The sequence below is a fragment of the Haliotis cracherodii genome, unplaced genomic scaffold (assembly GCF_022045235.1).
Source record: "Haliotis cracherodii isolate W230 unplaced genomic scaffold, xgHalCrac1.p SCAF_6, whole genome shotgun sequence".
Taxonomy (NCBI): domain Eukaryota; kingdom Metazoa; phylum Mollusca; class Gastropoda; order Lepetellida; family Haliotidae; genus Haliotis; species Haliotis cracherodii.
The window spans coordinates 65,027,054-65,047,788 of record NW_027266319.1 but is presented as its reverse complement, the minus strand read 5'-3'; the positions used below and the strand labels follow the sequence as shown (position 1 = coordinate 65,047,788).

The following is a 20,735-nucleotide window of genomic DNA, read 5'->3' as shown; positions in this document are numbered from 1 at the left end:
TCGGATGCTTTGCTATGCTTGTTCCTGATCGATATGAGTAAAACATTGCATACACATGCAGAAATGTCATTATGTTTGTTTCAAAATGGATAGTATGGTTCAGGGTAACTTTTAATCTTATAGAACCTTTTTGACAAACTCTCCTTTACAAAATAGAGGATATAAACAATATTTTGTTGATTTTACAAACGATAAAAGACAACCTTCGAGTGGCAAAATATTGTGCAATGAGGTTGCACGGTGTTGCAAGTAGTGCTGAAGATTAAGTGATAACATGCATGCATTTCTCACGAATATAAGAGGATGATTTGGTAGCTTTCTCGTTGGTGTCATTTGCGGATAAATATGCAAATTGTGGTCATAATATTTATTATATGTTTGTATTGATTATGTATATTGACGTTTTCATGAACTTATATCACTTCGTTGAAACACATAAATGCATACCTGTTTCTCGTGTAGATGATAGCTTTTCCTCCTTTCTGCCTTCTCTCTATCAACATATTCATATTTCATGTTTAATATGATTACTAATAGGTTTGTAGATGTGTGAGACATATAAAGATGGTGTATAAGTAATTGTTATAGAATTAATGTTTAGTAAGTTGGCAGTGTTTCTCAAACTACTTACCCAGGCCTGTACTATACTTGGAATTGTATACAATACCGGGTTTAAAGCTGAGTTCACAGGTAGCACTGTTACTGCAGTCCAAGAATATACCTCCCCGTCTATAGGAACCCCTCGTAGTGACAGCACCCCTAGAAGAAAAGGTAAGATGGGTTTATGTGGTATGTAAACTCATGTGGCATTATATCAATATGAAGTGAGTTGAGGTGAAATGGGGATAGTGCCAGCTATCTGAGATACCATGCCGCGGTTTAACTTCAATACCCCACTCAGACACAGTATACTGACTCCGAGCCGACCAGTCTTTGTTTTAGCCCCAGAGCCGAGCGCCAGCGAGGGTAACAACAAGTACTATCTTTTTACGAGGATCGAACCCTGGACCTTCCGCTCTCCGGGCGGATGCTCTACCACTAGACCACGGAGGTGGTCCATATTATTATAATTTTTTAATTTGAAGTTTACACGATAAACGGCTTTTTTACTGGACGAGAGGTCGGTCACATTACCGCGAAACTGACGTTCATAAGTGTATGAACGATACAATTTGACGTTCTTACGTTTTTCACGAGGCCGTGTTCTTGAAATGACGTAAACACTGACGGACTACTTCCACATTCCTGGGGAAACCCCTGGGAATTCCCTAGCACGAAAACATGCATAAGCATTCTTTCCGATCATTTAGAACCTTTATTCTTGGTCTCAGCGTTTCAGTATACATTGAGAAATGTCAGAGAGCGTGACTACATGATTGTTCACGAATATCCTCGCTACGGCCTATCCTAATGAACAAACGATGAAATGCACATCTCAACTATCGTAGTATCGACTCGAGCCGTGCCTAGGCTGACATTGACAGTCTCCAGCAATCTATGAATTTACCTTAGTGTCTGTTTGACGCATCTTTATCCACCCTTCAATGATCGGCCAGTTGATCAATGATGACTAACACATGTAACCGCCACAGGTTCATTAACAACTTCGGAAATCTCTCCCGTCACGTTTATCGTGTCGGCCATTTTGACGTCTTGTACTTGATGTAAATGTATTACGACGCGTTGTCCTTGTGACTGACTAACTGAGGTAGTTCTTTACAGACCTTTCTCATCTAATGAGGATATGATTTGAACACATGTGCTGCGTAAGATGTTTCTGAAGAGCAAGTTGTGCATCCATACGCCCATGTCACCTCTCTTTTTGAGGAACTATTTTATTCCGCGATATAGCTGGATGTTTTATGGCTCTCAGTGTAAACATGAAGTCACACGTACTAAATAAAATTGTGTTTACATCTTGACCGAAATCCTTTGAGGTAAGAAATTGTGATAAAAAATTATAAGAATTCACTTTAACTTTGTGTGAGTTCATTAGAGTATGAACCTTCATAGAGTGAGGGCCAAACATTGTATGAACGTCGTCGCAAGCTCCGACGTTCATACAGTTTGGCCCTCACTCTATGAAGGTTCATACTCCAATGAACTCACACAAAGTGAAGGTCAATTCTTAAATGAACAAATGCTAGTTCTTGTTTAATTTATTTTTTGTCTGATTTTCGTTTGGCCATTACTTAAGCACTGATTCTACCGGAACACGCATGACACATGTCATTGCATTTCATAATACTCACCCATGACACCAACAGGGAACCAACAGAGGAAATCTGTCAAGACGACGAGGATAAGTCTCCTGGCAATGGTAGTGTCATGATTGGACTTAGATGATCTTATCATGGATGATGTCGTAACTGCTCTGTATATCAGAACTTGGCAAACCCCTATGAGTAGGAACATGACAAAGTTGAAACCCACAAATATCCCAGTTGAATACTCCCATCCTGGATGTCGGTTATTTGAAAGAGGCAGTGCAAGACAGACACTGTTCTGGGAGTAGAGATTCCACTTCAGTGAAGGTAATAGAGGAATACCTGCTAGGAGGATAGCAATAATCCAGCTAATTGCTGCAGTCAAACCAGCTGTTTTTAAGGAAAACCTGAATTGCCCAAACGGAAAGGCAACGGCCAGAAGTCGATCTAACGTGATAAGTGTGATGAAGATGCACGAAGCTTCCGAGGATAAGGTGGCCAGGAAGCCAGCGAAAGCACATAGTGTGCTATGTCTCCATTCATAATCATGCCAAACGTACGATCCTTTAAATGATATATCCACAAATCCAATGATCATCATGTAGAGGCCCATGAAGAAATCAGCGATTGAGAGATTTGTCACAAGTACACCATAGCTTTTCTGAAGGGATTTTCTGTCATAAATGAACCTGTATATAATCACCAGGATGTTTCCAACAACAGCAATCACAGCAATGTTCCACAGCAGAATTCGAAGGATATCTTGGCCCAGAAGGTCTTCACATGAAGCAATGGTACTTTGACTTGACAAACAGTCATGTTTATTGAGACTTTTAGGTCTAACAGAATCGCAGCAAAGCTTGTATGAATCAGTTTGTAACTGTTTTAGTGACGATAAGCCCCCAAAGCTTCCTTCATAAAAGTGTAGTATATTGTTTTGACGAATATCAAGATACTCAAGGAACTGCAAGCTTGAGAATGATCCAACACTGATGTAATTCATATGACTGTGGGACATATTGAGTCTTCGGAGATTCGAAAGGCCCCAAAGAATTGTTGCCTTTAATTCTATGATAAATGTATTGAATAAATTCAATTGTTCTAGTTCTGGTACTTCTAAGAATGTACCATTGTCAATGTTTGAGAGGTTAACATTGTTGGATAAGTCAAGGTGTCTCAATTTAGGGAACTTTGAGAAGGAATCTTTAACCAGGTGAGATATCATATTGTGACTTACATCCAACGTTAAAACATTTGGATACTTTGGAAAAACTCCTTCCATCCGAATTATATTTGATGATGACAAAATGAGGACAGTCAGATAATGCAAATCCAAAAAATCAACGTTGATTAGTTGAAGATTCATCCCTGATAGGTCTAATTTCCGGACATCTTTTGGAATTTGATATGTCTCATTAAAATTTGAATCACAACGTATGACTCTTCCACTACAGATGCAAGACGGTGGACACTCGCTCTGACACATACGTTCGTCATCTCCATCTGGACAATGCTGTATACCGTCACACAGCTGACTTGGGGGAATACAGTATGTTTTTCCTGAACATGGATAATAGCCTGGGCATCTGTACTCGTCTGAAAGAAGGATGATCCTGATCAACATATTGACAGATGAAGAAGGCACACGTATCTGTTGAAGAATGACACCTGATAAATATTGTATTCTAATCGTGTTAATCAATGAAGTACGTATGTTGCACAAATCTGTGAGACGACAATACTGTTTGCTGTTATATATAGAGAAGGTATTATTCATGAAACAACGGTGGCCGAACTATCATCAACCGTATTTCCAGAGCATTTGATGTTCAGGATATTGTTTCCCCAGAATCGTCTATTGTTAAATCCAACGTTTTAGAATTGAAATTGGACAGACTCATGAAACAGTATATGCAATCTGAACATTCTTATTGTGAAGCACCAGTTTGAAGGTATAAAACTCACAACAACGTTGTTCATCGGCAGCATCCAGACAGTCGTTGACGCCATTGCATACATACTGTATTGGGATGCAGTAGCTGTTGGGGCACTTGTAATGTGTTTCTTCACATTCCACCAAGCCTTAGCATGAAAGTAAATTAATACAAACATAGGTTCCCGAAAAAATGTTATAATATGATGGTACTCTTTGACAAAAATGGAAAACGAAAATGGGTAACAATACTTGCTATTTTCTGTTGGTTATGGCTATGTTTGGTGTGAACAAAATATACAATGTCATTCATATTTCATTAGATCATTAACACAAAGACTAAAAGATATATATTTACAAAATTGGTCTCAATCTGTATCTGAATCAAACAAATGTATTTATTACAAAATGGTAAAAAAATGATTAAGGGCTAAGTATATACCTGATTATTACCATGTCAATCCCAATTTCTTTACATTCACATCGCTGTTAAACAACTCTAAGTATCTACTTTTACAAAATGTATCCATGTACATTTACCATGCAATGAGACACAGAAGAAATATCATGTTATAGACTCTACTACTCTGAATGTACAACTCATAAATGTACTATAGGCCTGTGGCCTCCATCAGTACGGAAATAAAGAAACTGAACAGGATATTAAGCCCAATTGTTTGTGTAATAAATATTTCTAAATTCTAGGTCGGTTTGAAACAATTAACCAAAAGGAAAGCATTGATAATGGGGCCAAGGTTTTCACTTAAATGGCAACTACATCACATTCAGAATTTTCGAAGGAAAAGCAGCAACTTGCCATCACTAATACAGATGCCATTATAACAGTAACATTGACATTTTAAGGGTGCTACGAAGTTAGACTGACACAAATAACCAGAACAGCTGATAATTTCGCTCTAGAACGAGACCAACTGGTTTTATAAGCTATAGTTCTTTTCCTGAATCAAAACCAACTTACTGCAATTTCCATCGCTTGGAAAATGTATGACAGCTTTTCCTAACATATCGGGTTTGTACACACAAACAGATCCGGTGGACATGTTCACTTGAAGCTCAGATGTTATTGCTACTGCTGATAGATCTGTAAAAGTGAAGGTTCAGTTCCTTTCTCTTTTCATATATGAATGGAATGAGTGTAATGAATTTTCAGAGTACAATATGACGATAAGAGCTATTTTATGTCAGAAATCAACCCCATGAAAATGGAAAAGCAGACATGTTAACCGCGTATAATAATTGCATGTTTTGCTTTGTTATGTCAATTTGCTTACCATTGGTGATTGTATATTCGCTTTCATCCTCTCCATTAAAGCCATCACAGTCAACGACGCCATCATTCACCCAGGAGTTAGGGATACACTTGCCATCAAAACACACAAAACTCCGACATATTTCTAAAGAACAGAATAAAACACATTATTTTTCATTCCTCTCTGGCTTTTGATAAGCTAAAGATAAGATCATGTTCTGTACAATTCATACAATGAGAAATATGGTCACACGCGTAACTAGAAATTGTGATAATTTAAGAATTATGACATCCGATCATCATCCACATACAAATCAAATTTAATCAAGTGTTCACCACAATCTGCCTCGTCCGTCTTGTCGTAGCAATCTTCGAACAGGTCACATCTTTTGCGTGAGTCAATGCATTGCCCATTTCTGCATTGCCATTCGTCACTTGCACAACTCCCCTTTTCTGGAAACAACGTCAGAACATGGTTATTTATAGCTTTAGTTGGAGAGAAGTCAAGTATATATCAATATCTGTCGACTTTGAGACCAAATGGGAATGACTGTTACAAATGTTAATTAAGGATAACACTTTCTTAGTAAAGTACAGATGCAGTACCTTTTGTGGGTTGAGTCCCATCCGGGATTCGAACCCATTTGACCACTTTCTAGATGGCTGTGTGTGTTCATATCGGAATGACTGGTAGCAATAGCAGTCGGGTACACGCTGTTCGAAAAATTGGTAGCTATGAAATCAAGATATGATCACTCATTCAAGCATAAGGTCAGTACACTGTTCTTTCCAGTAAAATACAGAAGCGTTACAATTGCATATTACACACCGCAGTTTTCGTCCGAGCCATCCGCACAGTCTCGTGTACCGTCACAGTAGAAGGAGAAGGAGACACACCCGCTTTTAATGCATTGAAACTGGGTGCTGGTGCAGGACGTCCCTTTAAACATGAAAGTAATATGCATGATGGCAAGTGTCAGCATCTGTAACGATTCGTATTCCCAAACAATGTATCTCAAATCAATCAAAATACAACTTACTGAAAATATTATCCTTTTCAATTGGTTCTCTGACCTGTGTCAAACTATGCACCAAAATGAAAAAAACATAAGACTGGAATGGATAAATAGATCTTTTTGTTGGGTTCTGTCTGCATCTTTCTGTATTTTATCACTTCAAAGACCGTTTATTTTAGCATTCACGCAAACAGTGTAAATAACAATGCGAAATTGTACAGCTCAAGAATTCAACACAAGCCCCTCCCATTCTATCATCAGGCATTCAAGAAACAGTCCGGTTTTTTTCGCTTTTAAAGAACGTAAACAGTTAAAACATTGCTTGGTTAGCTAATCAAATGTCATCGATCCACTTGAATTCAGATTATGAATATATAATCCTACCTCCTGTCCTTTGATATCAAGTATATCATTACTCTTCGATAAAGTTTTAGACTTTCATTGACGAGTGTTAATATGTATATTATCAAAACAAATAGTTTAAACAAGAAGTGATCGGGAGAGTTTTGAAAACACCTGGTTGGATACTAGGCAAAAGATACCTTTGTCAAAGCCTCTTGATTTTCGACTATAGATATGTGTACATTTTATGAATAACAATAACCACATTTTTCGACTTTTCCTGCAATGAGATAAATTAATATTACCGCAATTTGATTCGTCACTTCTATCTTTGCAGTCGAACTTCCCATCACAGAACTTGAACTTTGACACAAGTTCTCCGTTAGTGCAGTTAGTAAACAGGTCATGGTCAAATCCAGAGGAACTGGCTACTGGAAGCGATGGCGTAACTGAAAGGATGAAATATTTTATCAGCATATGTCTATCTATAATTCCATTATGCACAGAATACTTTATCCTCGTAAAATGTACACCTTGTCCGTTTAGGTACAGTCCGTTTGACTCCAAATGAGAACGATGAATTGCAAAATAACTCGAAATCCAGAAAAGTGTATGAAACATCAATACTGTACTTGACCATGAATACCCTGTACCCAACAAAATCTGAATTTTGTATATTTTAAGACCCATGACGGGTAAAGTTCTTTAAGAAACTATCATGTAATTTTGTATAGAAATGTGTACATGACACGTAGGGGGACAAATCGTAGAAGGAACAGCGCAAGCACACATGCACTGCACGTTCTGTGGTAGGGGAAATGATAGAGCGTTAGAGGGGCCGTCTCATGATAATTTCAGTCGCAATCTGACTCGCTCATGCCATAGATCTCGTTGTCGGAACTGCTGGTGCTGGTGAGGTAATGAAGGCATATACCAAATTAAAATGATATACTTCAAAATCGATTATTTGAATGGTGGCAGTCAGTGAGTATTGTGAGGGACAGGCTGCACACAAATCGGGCTGTGATAAACAAGTGTGAAAATATGTAGATATCTGTAAGTCAGTGCCGCGTGTGACATGCTGGAAGTCCAGCTACGGGCAGAAATAAACACGAAACACATAAACAATCAACATTAAATGCATATTAAAAGGCTGTAGGTCTTACAGTTTATGTAAAACGTCTTAGCGGGTCTCACTTGAAAGTACTACCATGGATACCATGAGATAGCAAGATACCTACAATGCCAAAGACAGTAGGGTAGTAATGTTGGTTCTGGCCGTCCCCAGTACTGTCCTGAAGCGATTACGGAGGGGCGTAGGGGCGTAGGGGCGTAGGGGCGATAGAAGCCACATGGGGTGAACCAGGACGTGTTGGGTCGCTGACCCTTCCGTGGCTCTCAGTTGACTTGTGGACATGAACGTGTCAGGCAGCTCCTTCTTCACTGATTCGACAGTTGGATGATGGCTTGTTGATCCTTCACCGGACATGTTATTTATAATGATGTTGGCGCAATCAAAGCACCCTGTGCTTTATAATGAGTGAGTGAGTGAGTGCGTGAGCTGGGTTTAACGCCGCTTTTAACATGATTCCAGTTATATCATGGTGTGTCGGCATACTTTTGGAGGAAAGCACGGAGTGATGAAGGTCTCAGACGTTTACCACTTCAGTGCAACCCACGAGCACGGGTATGGTGCTGACAAAAGTCGAAACATTATCGGGGCGATTCAAAGGTGTGTTTGTGAGGGGTGTGTGCGAGTGTGGCCGTTTGTCCGGACTAATGCTGATTATATAGTGCTAGCCCATGCCGCAGTTTAATATGAATAACTCACTCAGACACAGTATACTGACTCCGAGTCGATCAGCCCCTTATTGCCGAGGCCGGGTAACAAAGATATATGGGGATTGAACCTCGGACCTTCCGCTCCCTGGGCAGATCTTGCGATCCCCTAGACCACTAAGGCATTCCCAATCCTAAATGACGACAGCTAGTTCATAGTAAATAATTTAAAAGAACAATACTTGACAATAATCTGTTAAACTATATGTTGATATAATACTATTTTATACATATGGCATTAATTTAGCACCGCCTGACTCAACATCCAATTCCAAATTATAATCACACACCCTAATCTGAACCCTTTGGTATTACCTTGGCCACCAAGTGAGAGCGAGATAACATCCAGTTCACACCCTGAATGAACTGACCAAGGCACTAGATCCGGATTGCAGAGGATCCGGATCCGAATGTTGAAAATCTGATCTGATCCTGTAATAGATTCCGCTCCCTAATGTGCATCAAACATTCTCATACAATGTATGATCCCTCTTGTAACAGCATGGCGATCAATCCATTGATCAACAAGTTTGCACGCCAACCTTATGAACTATATAAACTGTTCTAAAGACTGACAGTGTTTGTTATGTGGAGTTACCACATATATTGTTGACGAGGAAAACTTTTATGGACGTATGAAAGCTCCTTCCTCTTCAGGGATCGTCTGCGTCGTGAGCGTTTCATCAGTGAATCAACATGGCGGCGTTCGCGAAGGTAGATGAAAATGACTCACATAAAGATGATTTGGGTGAATATATCGAGAGACTCGAGATTTATTTCGAAGCTAACAAAATAACTGATGGAAGTAGGAAGCATGCAATCCTAATTCTCAATATAGGTGCTAAAGCTTACAAACTTTTGAAAAATCTGGCGTCTCCCGGGAAGCCAGGGGACCATTCATTTTCTGCTTTGGTCAAATTGATGTAATTACACCAACACCCGAAACCGAATGTCATGGTGGAAAGAGGACGATTCAGTATCAGAAATAGACAGCCTAATGAAAGTGTTTCAGATTATGTTTCTGAATTAAAGAGACTTGCATGAACTTGTGAGTATACTGATTTGGAGGTGCAATTGAGGGATCGTTTAGTTTGTGGAATTGATAATGAAACAATGCAAAAACGCCTCTTAACTGAGAAAACTTTGCATTATAGTAAAGCATATTCATTGTGTCTTAGCATGGAGATGGCGTCAAAGGAAGTTAAAGACATTAGAGATGAAACAAACCCCCATGCAAACAAGACTGCTGTACACAAAGTGAAATCTATGACATGTGACCGATGTGGAGGCACAAATCACAATGGCAGAAATTGTTTTTACAGAAATACTGTTTGCAACGGCTGTGGTAAACCAAGACATATTGTGCGTGTGTGTCACAGCTCATCATCTCAGAATCGACATTCTGCACAGTCACATGGTCACGATTTCAGACACAGAGGCAGACATGGTCAACCACATCGTGGTAGAGGCCGAGGCCATGGACGTGGATGTGAGAAACAATTGAGTTCTACTGCCCAGGAAGATGTAGAATTTGAACTATTCAAGATGGACACTCATAGTAAGCCTACGTCACAACCTGTGAGGGGAAGGGTTGAACCTTACATGATTGATGTCACTGTAAATGGGAAACAATTATCTATGGAGATTGACACAGGGGCAGCAACCTCAGTGATCAGTGAACGAACATTCGACTCGTTATGGAGACCTCATGAGAGACCACAACTGTGTGAAATGAATGAAATTCTTCGATCGTACACTAAAGAGAAGATTGAAGTCATGGGTAGGAGTGATGTTCATGTATGTTATGGTAATCAAGAAGCAACATTATCTCTTGTGGAAGTGAAAGGAGATAGTGAGAACCTTCTAGGGAGAGACTGGTTACAATGTATCAAGTTAGATTGGGGAAGAATCCTGAAAGTGAAAAATAAAGGATTACAGGACATTTTGAGATCACATGCAGAAGACATTGGTGAGTTTAAAGGTCACACAGTGAAAATTCAGATATCAACAAATACACCAAGATTCTACAAACACAGAAATGTAGAGTATGCTCTCCGAGAGGAAGTGGAGACAGAGTTGAATTGGCTAGAGAAACAAGGTATCATCAAGCCCGTACAGCATTCCGAGTAGGCGGCACCTATCGTTAATCAAATCAAATGGCTCCGTGAGAATCTGAGGTGATTATAAACTAACAGTCAACAAGGTAGCTCAGCCTGATGTATATCCTCTCCCTCGGATTGAGGATTTGTTCACATCATTATGTTGTGGAAAGACTTGATCTCAGTCAAGCCTACCACAAGTTAACTCTGGATGAAGAATCACAAAAGTTAACAATGGGAGACATTCCGTTCGTATGTGTTTGTTTACCTTGATGACATACTGATCAGTGGAGAGACTGAACGTCAACATCTGGAGAACATTCAGACTGTTTTATCCAGACTGGGTAATGCAGGGTTACGACTCAGTGGGCAGATATGTAAGTTATGGCCAAATCTGTAGAGTATTTGGGACACAGAATAAATGCAGAAGTTCTGCATCCTTTGGATGTAAAAATGCAAGCCATAGTAGTGGCTCCAGCACCTAGAGATACCAAGGAACTGAAATCATTTCTGGGAGTTCTTGCCTAAACTTTCCACTACACTTGCTCCGCTTAATCGATTGCTCAGGAAAGATGTATCCTGGAAATGGGAACCAAATCAAGAGAAGTCTTTTAAAGCTGTGAAACGTCACTTGTCATCGAGCAGCTTACTCACATCAGATCAAACTTGCCTGCGATGCTTCACCTTACGGGGTAGGAGCAGTGCTATCTCACATCTTTGATGATGGCTCTGAGAAATCAATCGCGTTCACTTCACGCTCACTCACTCAAGCCGAGAAAAATTACTCGCAGCTGGATCGAGAAGCGTTAGCCATAATCTTCGGAAGTAAGAAGTTCCATCAATATCTATATGGACGTTCGTTCAAGCTCATACCAGATCACAAACCTCTGGAAAGTATCTTCAATCCTGACAAAGGGATATCACCAATGTCATCCAGTGGAATACTCAGATGGGCCGTAGAGCCTACAACTACACTATGTGTAGGATAAAGCACGACTCCGAGGTTATGGTCGGGAAAGTAAGACCTCGGCAAGAGGGTATCGACAAGGTAAGAACGAGGCGCGAAGCTAATGATATGAAACGCATGATAGGAGGACGTTTAGAAACGAAACTTCCCGTTTCTTATTCAAGTATCGACTCACACCTCAAACTACAACTGGAGTTTCACCAGCTGAACTCTTTTTAGGTCGACGTCATCTAGATTTACTCCATCCATATCTAGGTGACAGGGTTCGTCAGAAACAAGTGAAGCATAAATTCACACATGACAAGTCTGCTTGAGATCGTACAATCGAGGTTGGGGGTCCAGTTTTTGTACTAAACATTCGTTCAGGTGAAAAGTGGTTACAAGGAATAGTGTCAGAGAGAACAAGCCCAGTGTCAGTTCGGGTTCGTCTTGTGAATGGTGTTGTTCTGAGACGACACATAGATCATGTGCGGCTTCGTCACACAAGTGAGCAGATTGAAAGTGAATCTGCAATAACAGATAGTGTATATGATCCAAAAGTAGTTAAAGCACCTGTGTTCATTAATGTTGAGCCACCAGTTCAAGGTGTAGTAAATGAGCCCAAAGTTGTAGAAACGCATGAAAATGTCATGCCAAAGGCTCAATCATGTGCGGTAGCAGATAATTCACATTCAAAATCCTTTGATAACTAGTGAGAGATCCTGTGATGACAGAATCCAAATCTACAGTACACCCAAGTGAATAATGACTTTAAACGGAGTAATCAAACGACATTAAACTGACAAATGAAAAGACTTTAAAATTTGACAAATGTAGTCATTTTCAGTGAAATTGTGTTTTCATTACTAAGTGCATGTGCAATGATTTGAAGTTTTGAAATGTGTTCTGTTATTGAAGCTTAAGATCTTCCCAAACAGAAAATATTGTTTATCTTATGATAGGGAATAATTTTATTTTGATATGTTTATCAGTAAACTGTATTTTGTCAACATTTAAAATGTTCAGGATATTGCCATGAATAGTTTACATTTATTCAGCATTGGATAAGGTTAATTTTCAATGCATAATGTTCAAATGTTTATTGCTGTTGAGTAATGTTTAGTTCAATGGATAAAACAAAACTAGGAGGGAGGAGTGTTATAGATTCCGCTCCCTATTGTACATCGAACATTCTCATACAATGTATGCTCCCTCTTGAAACTGCATGGCGATCATTCCGGTGATCGGCAAAAGTGCACGCCAACCTTATGAACTATATAAACTGTTCTAAAGACTGACAGTGTTTGTTATGTGGAGTTACCACAGATCCTCGCGAATGGAAAGAGGTGACACACCAGATACTAACTGCAGAGTCAGCGGTGATTCCTAGTTTGATAATGTAATCGCTTTTCACTGCATAATGTGACAATCCGATAGTGATTTGGTTGGGCGCTGATACTTTTCAGCGTTGTTAAAATGAAAATCTTTTTATTTCTTTGCATAACGGCAATAAATCGGCACATATTGCTTGAGTGGTAGTGCCAGGCGTTCTGTTTGTCTGCATACTACTCTTTTGTCGTGTTTCTAATTAACAATGAATCACACCAGTCAATTTTTGATGTTGCACCTAAAGGGGGTGGTGCTTAGGTAATGCTCATGTGTATGTAAATATACACCTACCGTATTCAATTGACACATTCAGAGCGTGTTTTGTGCACAAGATGTTACGTGCGACTTTGTAACCGCAAAATACGTCCTGCCACTTGTCCTCTTTCATATTCTTCAAAAAGCATCTTTCAAGCGAACCTCCATCAGCTCCGTCCACGCCCCTGTAGGACAAGGTATTTACAATATCTTATCTCCTCTAGTCCTTGGACAAATGGGGGCGGTCGGGTATCCTAGTGGTTAAAGCGTTCGCACGCCACGGCGAAGACCCGGGTTCGATTCCCGGCATGAGTACAATGTTACAAGATCATTTTTGGTGTCCCCCGCCGTGATTTTGCTGGAATATTGCTAAAAGAGGCGTAAAACCATACTCTCTCACTCACTTTGGACAAATGAAGCAGCATTTGTTACCAACAACAACGTATTTAATTGTAATTGTATTTTCAGTAGGTTTTTAGTAGGATCTTGAAATCAGCCAGTGCTATATAAAGAAATAAGACTTTCACATCCCCGAAAGGGGTACATTACCATTATTAACTCAACATGCAATGAGTTTAGAAAATATCGTATATGATATATGACTCTTAAAATGCACTTTAGCCTTCACGCCGTTTAAAATTAAATCATTGATCCTTTACATTGAAATACAGATAAAACTAGAGTCGTAAGTGTTAAGAGAGTTTTGTGAAAGGGGCCCCTGTTGAGATCGATATATGATGTTAGTGGATATATTTTAATGCGTTAATATATATTTATATGTTAATATATATTTATATATTTGTCGTAAAAGGCGACTAACGGGATCGGGTGCTCAGGCTCGCTGACTTGGTTGATGCATGTCATCGTATCCCAATTGCGTGGATTGTCTGGTCAAGACTCGATTATTTACAGACCGCCGTCATATAGCTGGAATATTGCTAGGTGCGGCGTTAAACAACATACATACATACATACATACATACATACATACATACATACATACATACATACATACATACATACATGACCTGCAGATTATATATACTCCATTTTGTAATGTTTGATCTGTATGCTACCAGAAAATTAAATTTAAGAACCTATTATGATTGTTGTGGATCTGATCTGATCTTTTCACAATGGATTTTGTTAATTGTTCATCTTGGAACACACGTTGAACAGTCACAGAATGGATCCTCGCACAAACAGGTTTACTTACCAGTTCGTATATGTCATAATCGTACCGTCGTCCCATCGATATAGTCCTGTATTTACGCGATTCCTGTAGTCTTTCCTGAGACCTGTAACATAATAAGTGTTATCATGTACTTAGACATTGATATATTTACTTCTAAAACCAAACTGTTCATCTCTGCACCTCGTGGATGTTATACCAGATAACGTCATTTGCAACCAAAACCTAACAACTCAGCCAAGTATCAGATTAAATTGTCTACGTATTGCAATGAAGTCTTTATGTCGAACAACTATGAAAAATGATAAGATAAATGGATTAGTATCGATCTGGAACAGTATATGAGGAGAATATTTTTAAGAGTTAATTCCATTAAAAACTTGCTCTGTAAGCATCTTGTGTTAAGAAGCTGCTGAATGCACATATAGTTATGAAAATTAGTATACACTGTTGATGACTGCATATTTTGTTCAAAGAGATCTTGTTAAAAAACCTAAATTAAAATTTCATAATTTTCAGATAGTTGAACATAACAGGGAATATATATAGACTATATAATCTTTGAATAACACCCCTCATAATTAGTTGACAAGGTCAAAATGGACCCGTTTCCTTCCCCGTCCTGCTGAGTCCATTAAACAAGCAACCAACCAACCATATTTGTTCCAGATTCGAATTGTTGCTTGATGGGATTCCAGGCTACCTATGCTGTTCGTGAGAGGCGACTTAACAGTGTAAAGTCGGGTAGCTTTATGGTTAAAGCGTTCGCTCGTCACGCCGAAGACCCGGGTTCGATTCCCGACATGGGTACAATGTGTGAAGCCCATTTCTGGTGTCCCCCGCCGTGATATTGCTGGAATATTACTAAAAGCGGCGTAAAACCATACCCACTCACTCCCTAACAGTGTAAACCTCAGTGACTTGGTAGCAAACGTGTCAACATACCCTAACAGCGTGGATCGTTGTTCAGTTAATCAATCATGGATTGTAGCCTCAAGATGCGATTATTTACATTGAAAGTATGTCAGTAATGGCTGTTTGTTGTGCTGTATAGGCAACCAATATAACTGATATTTCCTGAATCAACAGCTTACTTACCAATATATGTCGTATCGGACGACGAGGGAACCAATGTGTTTACAAATGCTTCTTCTTCAGAGTCTCGGATGGTGGTCAGGTAACTTCTTCGATTCTGGCATTGGCTCTTTGCTTCCAACCATGTTATGTCTTCATCAAATTCCACAGCAAGGTGGCATCTCCCGTCGTAATACGTCCAACCGCTGCCTTCGTCACAAACTGAATGATGTTTAATATATCTTGTTATGTCGGTATGTTCGTGAATGTAATTGCGCCTTTTCAAAACACGCTATTGGATATTAAGAAGAATAGGTCTTCAGCAACCCATGCTTGCCGTAGAAGTCGATTATGCTTGTCGTAAAAGGCGACTAACGGGATCGGGTGGTCAGGCTCGCTGACTTGATTGATGCATGTTATCGATCCCAAATGCGGGGGTGGATGCTCATGACATCAATCACTGGATTGTCTGGTCCAGACTCGATTATTTACAGACCACTTTGATATAGCTGGAATATTACTGAGTGCGGCGTTAAACAACAAACCAAACCAATACTAATATGTTAGTGAAATGATTTATCAAACAACTGCTCTCTGGTGATGCCAGAAGAATATTTCTGGTCCATTATATTTTCTGATCACATGATGTTGCTATATTTGCAGACAATATTAAGCTTTCAAGAAAATATTGTTTTGTATAAAAAGTGGGAATTGTCAATAAATTTAAAGGAGGCAAAGGTTGTTGTATTTAAAAAAATGGAAAGGTAGCAAAAGCTGAAACGTTGTTCCTCAGCAGTTTCGATATGACGTAAATTGTCTTTTCATGTTTTCAAAAGGTTGTACTATTTTATCAGGAAAGGCACAGTAGATGGCAATTTAAGTTAGACCCTACTAATTAGTGCTGCTTGGAATTGTTTGATGGCAATTTTCAATTGATTTTTATTTATTCTTTTATTTATTTATTTATCTTTAATTAAAAAAATATTTATGTTTTCATTTATTTACTTAGTTACCTATCTAATTACTTTTCGGACAATGTGAAGACTTTGTAGCCTTCTGCATTACCCAGATTGTCAGAAGGGCTGTATTCCTGGCAGCAAACCCGGGTACTCTCTCAATGTCAGTCAACAGATTGGGAGGTACCAAACCTAAGTCACCGAGAACAACGGGGAGTCGGAGAGCTTGGTCCTTGGGATGCAAGCGTGACATTTCGAGAGCGAGGTCTGCATATTTGTCATGTTTCTCCAGAATCTTATCAATCACATTAGTGTCAAAAGGGAGAGAAAATTCAATGGTATAAATGAATTCAATTAATTTATCAATAGGACAAGATCAGGTTTGTTCCTGTACACGGGCCTATTCAAAGGGTTTTATCTAACATTTTCCATGACGCTCTCTACATATTCCGGGTCGTATCAAGGATGGTCCTCTGTGTCCAAACCACAAGTATGGTGAAGGCGGTCATAAAATGATCTAGCCACTTAACATACTGTGTTTGTGCCAAAGCTGGCCATCCACTGACAATGTGTTTGACAGTCTCACTAAATTCATTGCATATTTTACATGTCATATTTTACACTTTGATGCAAGATCACACATTGACAGTTTCGAGTGGGAAGTGACTTGTCTTGAGCAGCAAACACAAAGCCTTCTGTTTCACTTTTCAGGCCAGCCGACTTCATTCAAGCGAAGGACTCTGCAGGGTTGCTTATCTTCTCAACACACTGCACATAAACTCGGTGCAGAGTCTGGGCCCATTTGTTTTGGCACTTCGCTTGGTTGACACTCATTATTATTATTATTATTATTATTATTATTATTATTATTGGCAATGAAACACAGCGATGATCCTGGACTGGTTAATTTAAACTTTATTAAATTTATACTACCACCTCAGCTACAAAATCTCCAATAAAGTAGTTTATATATTTCTATTAGTAATCTAAATTCTCAAAGTAGAGTACTTTCGTAAGACTTAACAAACAACCTTGAATTCATCACTGAAACGACTCTACGAAAAGATGGTAACAACTGGGTGTCTGAAAGAAATGTGTGGTTTTGCACAAGACGTCGGTAGCAGAGATTTATATCAAAACTATTCAAACATCCATGTGAAGACCTATCCTAAAAAGAAAGGTACTGCGAAGTACAAAATCCAACTGTATTGATTATTACTCAGAATTTAAGTAAACATTTCACCAGAAAACTACCCCAAAGCAATTAAATCTATAACACTTCGTAGCAACACGATATTGATGCAATAGTTCAATGCATATTCAATGTAAAAGCAGATTTTCAAACACAACAGAAATTGAACTAAAATCATGTTTATACTTCGACAACAACAAAGAAGGCGAATATTATTACTCCAAATGTCCACAATATATAGAATTACAAAATAAAAACATTTAAATAAAAAAAATAAGCTTCTACAAACTAGTGACAAGATCTTTATTTTAATTAATAATAATAATAATAATAATAATAATAATAATAATAATAATGATAATAATAAATCTGAATATTTTTGTCACATATTTTCACTTTGAGGAACAGCAATGCTGTACATGTCTCAATGAGTCATTTTTACAATACAGATACCTGTGACTAATGTCAATTAAGTCTTCCAAATATGCATTATTCGGGTTGGTTGGTTGTTACTGTAAATATGTATTGTATACGTTATGTGCTATTGTCCAAATGGCCACACATAAAAACGAGAAGAACAATAACGACTCGTAAAGTCAAATTTTGATATAAATTATTTGAGATTTAAAACGATGTATTAAGGTCATTTTAATACCAGTAAGTATCTAATATGCTTACAGATATATGTTGTCATACACGTACCTGGGCAGATGTTCCGGAACAAGATGAGGATGTGTTCGTCCAGCGAGTCAATGTCTGGCACCTTAAATTTCGATTTCATATTGAGGAAGGGCATCAGGGCCTCTAGTGGATACATGTCAGCCGCATAACCGATTAAGATAGCTAGTATATGTACATCATGATCTGCTGCTACATAGTCCTGTAATCCATGCCATCTCCCATTGTCATGTAGTGAAAAACTACCTGATGTCATGTACATTATAAACTTCATTGCACTCAGCCTATGTCCCATCATTTCAGTAAATAGTTCAAAAGAGGCCACCATAACAGCATTTTCAAAATTACCTGGTTCGTAAGATCCTTCATAAGAAAATTCAAGGAAAGAAAAAAGCGATTGGAGTGTGGCAACATCACGGAATTCATACAATATTTCAACAGAATTTCCCCAAAGCAGCACCACTGCAGCTCTAACATACATCGGGCTGAAACCTTGGACAATTCTAATACAACTTTCCCTCATTGTAAAGAAATTCCTTATATTTGCAGTAGCTGCTGACATATCCAGAACAAAGACAATGTCAATGTCTGTTTCGCAGGTGTTGATCCCAAGGCTTTCCCCTGTAGGAAATAAACAAAGTGGGACAAACATTAAATTTATTTTATAGCATGAGAACATATTTGATTACAATGTCCAGCTCACGTTGTGCGTTCGTTTTCAAATTTAGTTAATCGCTGTCAAATCTACAGGTAGCATTACTACCATTAAAACACGACACTATATTTATTCCCATCCAACATAAACAAATCAAACTCATGTAACGAGGATAATGAGTGAAGCGGAATGGGTTGCGCCAATATAGTGTTTAGGCTTTGGAATTGGTTTAGTGTTTGTTTGTTTGTTTGTTTGTTTGTTGTTTAACGCCGCACTCAGCAATATTCCAGCTTTATGACGGCGGTCTGTAAATAATCGAGTACGGACCAGACAATTCAGTAATTGATATCATGAACATCGATCCATGCAATCGGGATCGAGTACATGCATCAAACACGTTAGCGAGCCTGACCACCCGATCCCGTTAGTCGCCTTTTACGACAAGCATAGTCGCCTTTTAAGGCAAGCATGGGTTGCTGAAGACCTATTCTAAGCCAGAATTGATTTACTGGGAAACACCGAAAAAAGGCTCCACACAAAGTATTTAGCTCCTCATATGGAAACATTTGGGATGGTCTGACGACGCCGATATACTTCTCCAGCGTTTATGAAAGCATCTTCCAAAACAAGAGAGTTAACTGACTATAAAAGTCCAGTTTCCACTAGGCTGGTTTTATGGAGTTAGACTTTAGCTGGACTAACAAGTTTCTGCATAGTTCAAACACAATTGCGTAGCGAAATCGAAATCCAGTTCGTAACCTGTCATGAAGAGTTCAGTCGATTGCAGAATTCGAAAAGCATGTGTACCGCCAACTCCTTGTCAACAGATATTTTCATGTTTTTAATCAAGGTGTTCACGTGGTTTGATGCACTTCGCGAAGTAAGAACTGTTTTATCACAATATATACTGAACCAAATTAAAAACTTCACAATCCTAAAATTTTAACATTTTGACCAGTTATTATTGTGGGCCCTTATTGTGTATTTAAACAGTAATGGCCACGTGTTGTCTTCAGATAAAACCCGTTTTGTGCAGGTGAATCGATCAAAATCATGTGCACAGCACTGTAGTGGCAAATGTGTTTTTTCACGTGCAACTGGTCACGTGGCCATAATACCGCACGTGTTTTCAGCCATACTTGTTAGCAGTCATTAAAAAAAAGAAAAACACAAGAAAACAAAAGTCTTTACGGCCATTTGTCATGCCACGCCTTTCAAATGTGCAACGTGAACGTGCCATCAGCATGTTGCAGACGGGAACGTCCGTAGCGGAAGTCGCAAGGATGATGGGTTGTAGTCGACGGACTGTTTATGATTTACAGATGCGTCTACAGCAAACGGGTACCACCACTGATCGCCCTCAGCCAGATCGACCACGTGTGACGTCACATGCAGAGGATCGTCAGATTGACTTACGTCACCTCCGTAACCGATTTTTGACAGCTACATCAACAATAAATGAACTGTTTAGGGGTAGACTGAGTGCACAAACTGTTCGAAACCGTCTGAGAGCTGCTCACCTTCAAGCACGACGGCCATACAGTGGCCGATTCTTACTCAATTACACAGACGTCAACGTCAATTGTGGGCACAGCGACACTTACGATGGACTCAGTGGAGTTGGAATCAAGCCGTCTTCAGTGATGAATCCCGATTTAATCTTCGATTTGCTGATAGTAGGGCAAGGGTGTG

General features: G+C 39.0%; 1 protein-coding gene across 1 annotated transcript; it reads right to left on the bottom strand.

Annotated features, from left to right (window-relative positions):
* Positions 1-2,229: 2,229 nt before the first annotated feature.
* Positions 2,230-15,736, bottom strand: LOC139446665 (G-protein coupled receptor GRL101-like). The gene is made up of 10 exons (XM_071227937.1): positions 15,587-15,736; positions 14,513-14,594; positions 13,333-13,481; positions 7,074-7,217; positions 6,240-6,350; positions 5,747-5,863; positions 5,433-5,555; positions 5,120-5,242; positions 4,179-4,289; positions 2,230-3,803 (listed from the first exon to the last, which is right to left on the bottom strand). The coding sequence occupies exons 2-10, from the start codon at positions 14,527-14,529 to the stop codon at positions 2,230-2,232; spliced, it is 2,469 nt and encodes an 822-aa protein (XP_071084038.1). The 5' UTR covers positions 14,530-14,594; positions 15,587-15,736.
* Between the last annotated feature and the right edge of the window lie 4,999 nt (positions 15,737-20,735).

Bases quoted from the DNA above. Each gene is read 5' to 3' on its own strand.
- LOC139446665 (XM_071227937.1), bottom strand. The intron at 6,351-7,073 runs GTAATATTAATT...TCATGTTTAAAG, and splicing joins AAGTGACGAATCAAATTGCG to GGACGTCCTGCACCAGCACC. The intron at 5,864-6,239 runs GTGTGTAATATG...CGTTGTTTCCAG, and splicing joins TGGCTCGGACGAAAACTGCG to AAAAGGGGAGTTGTGCAAGT.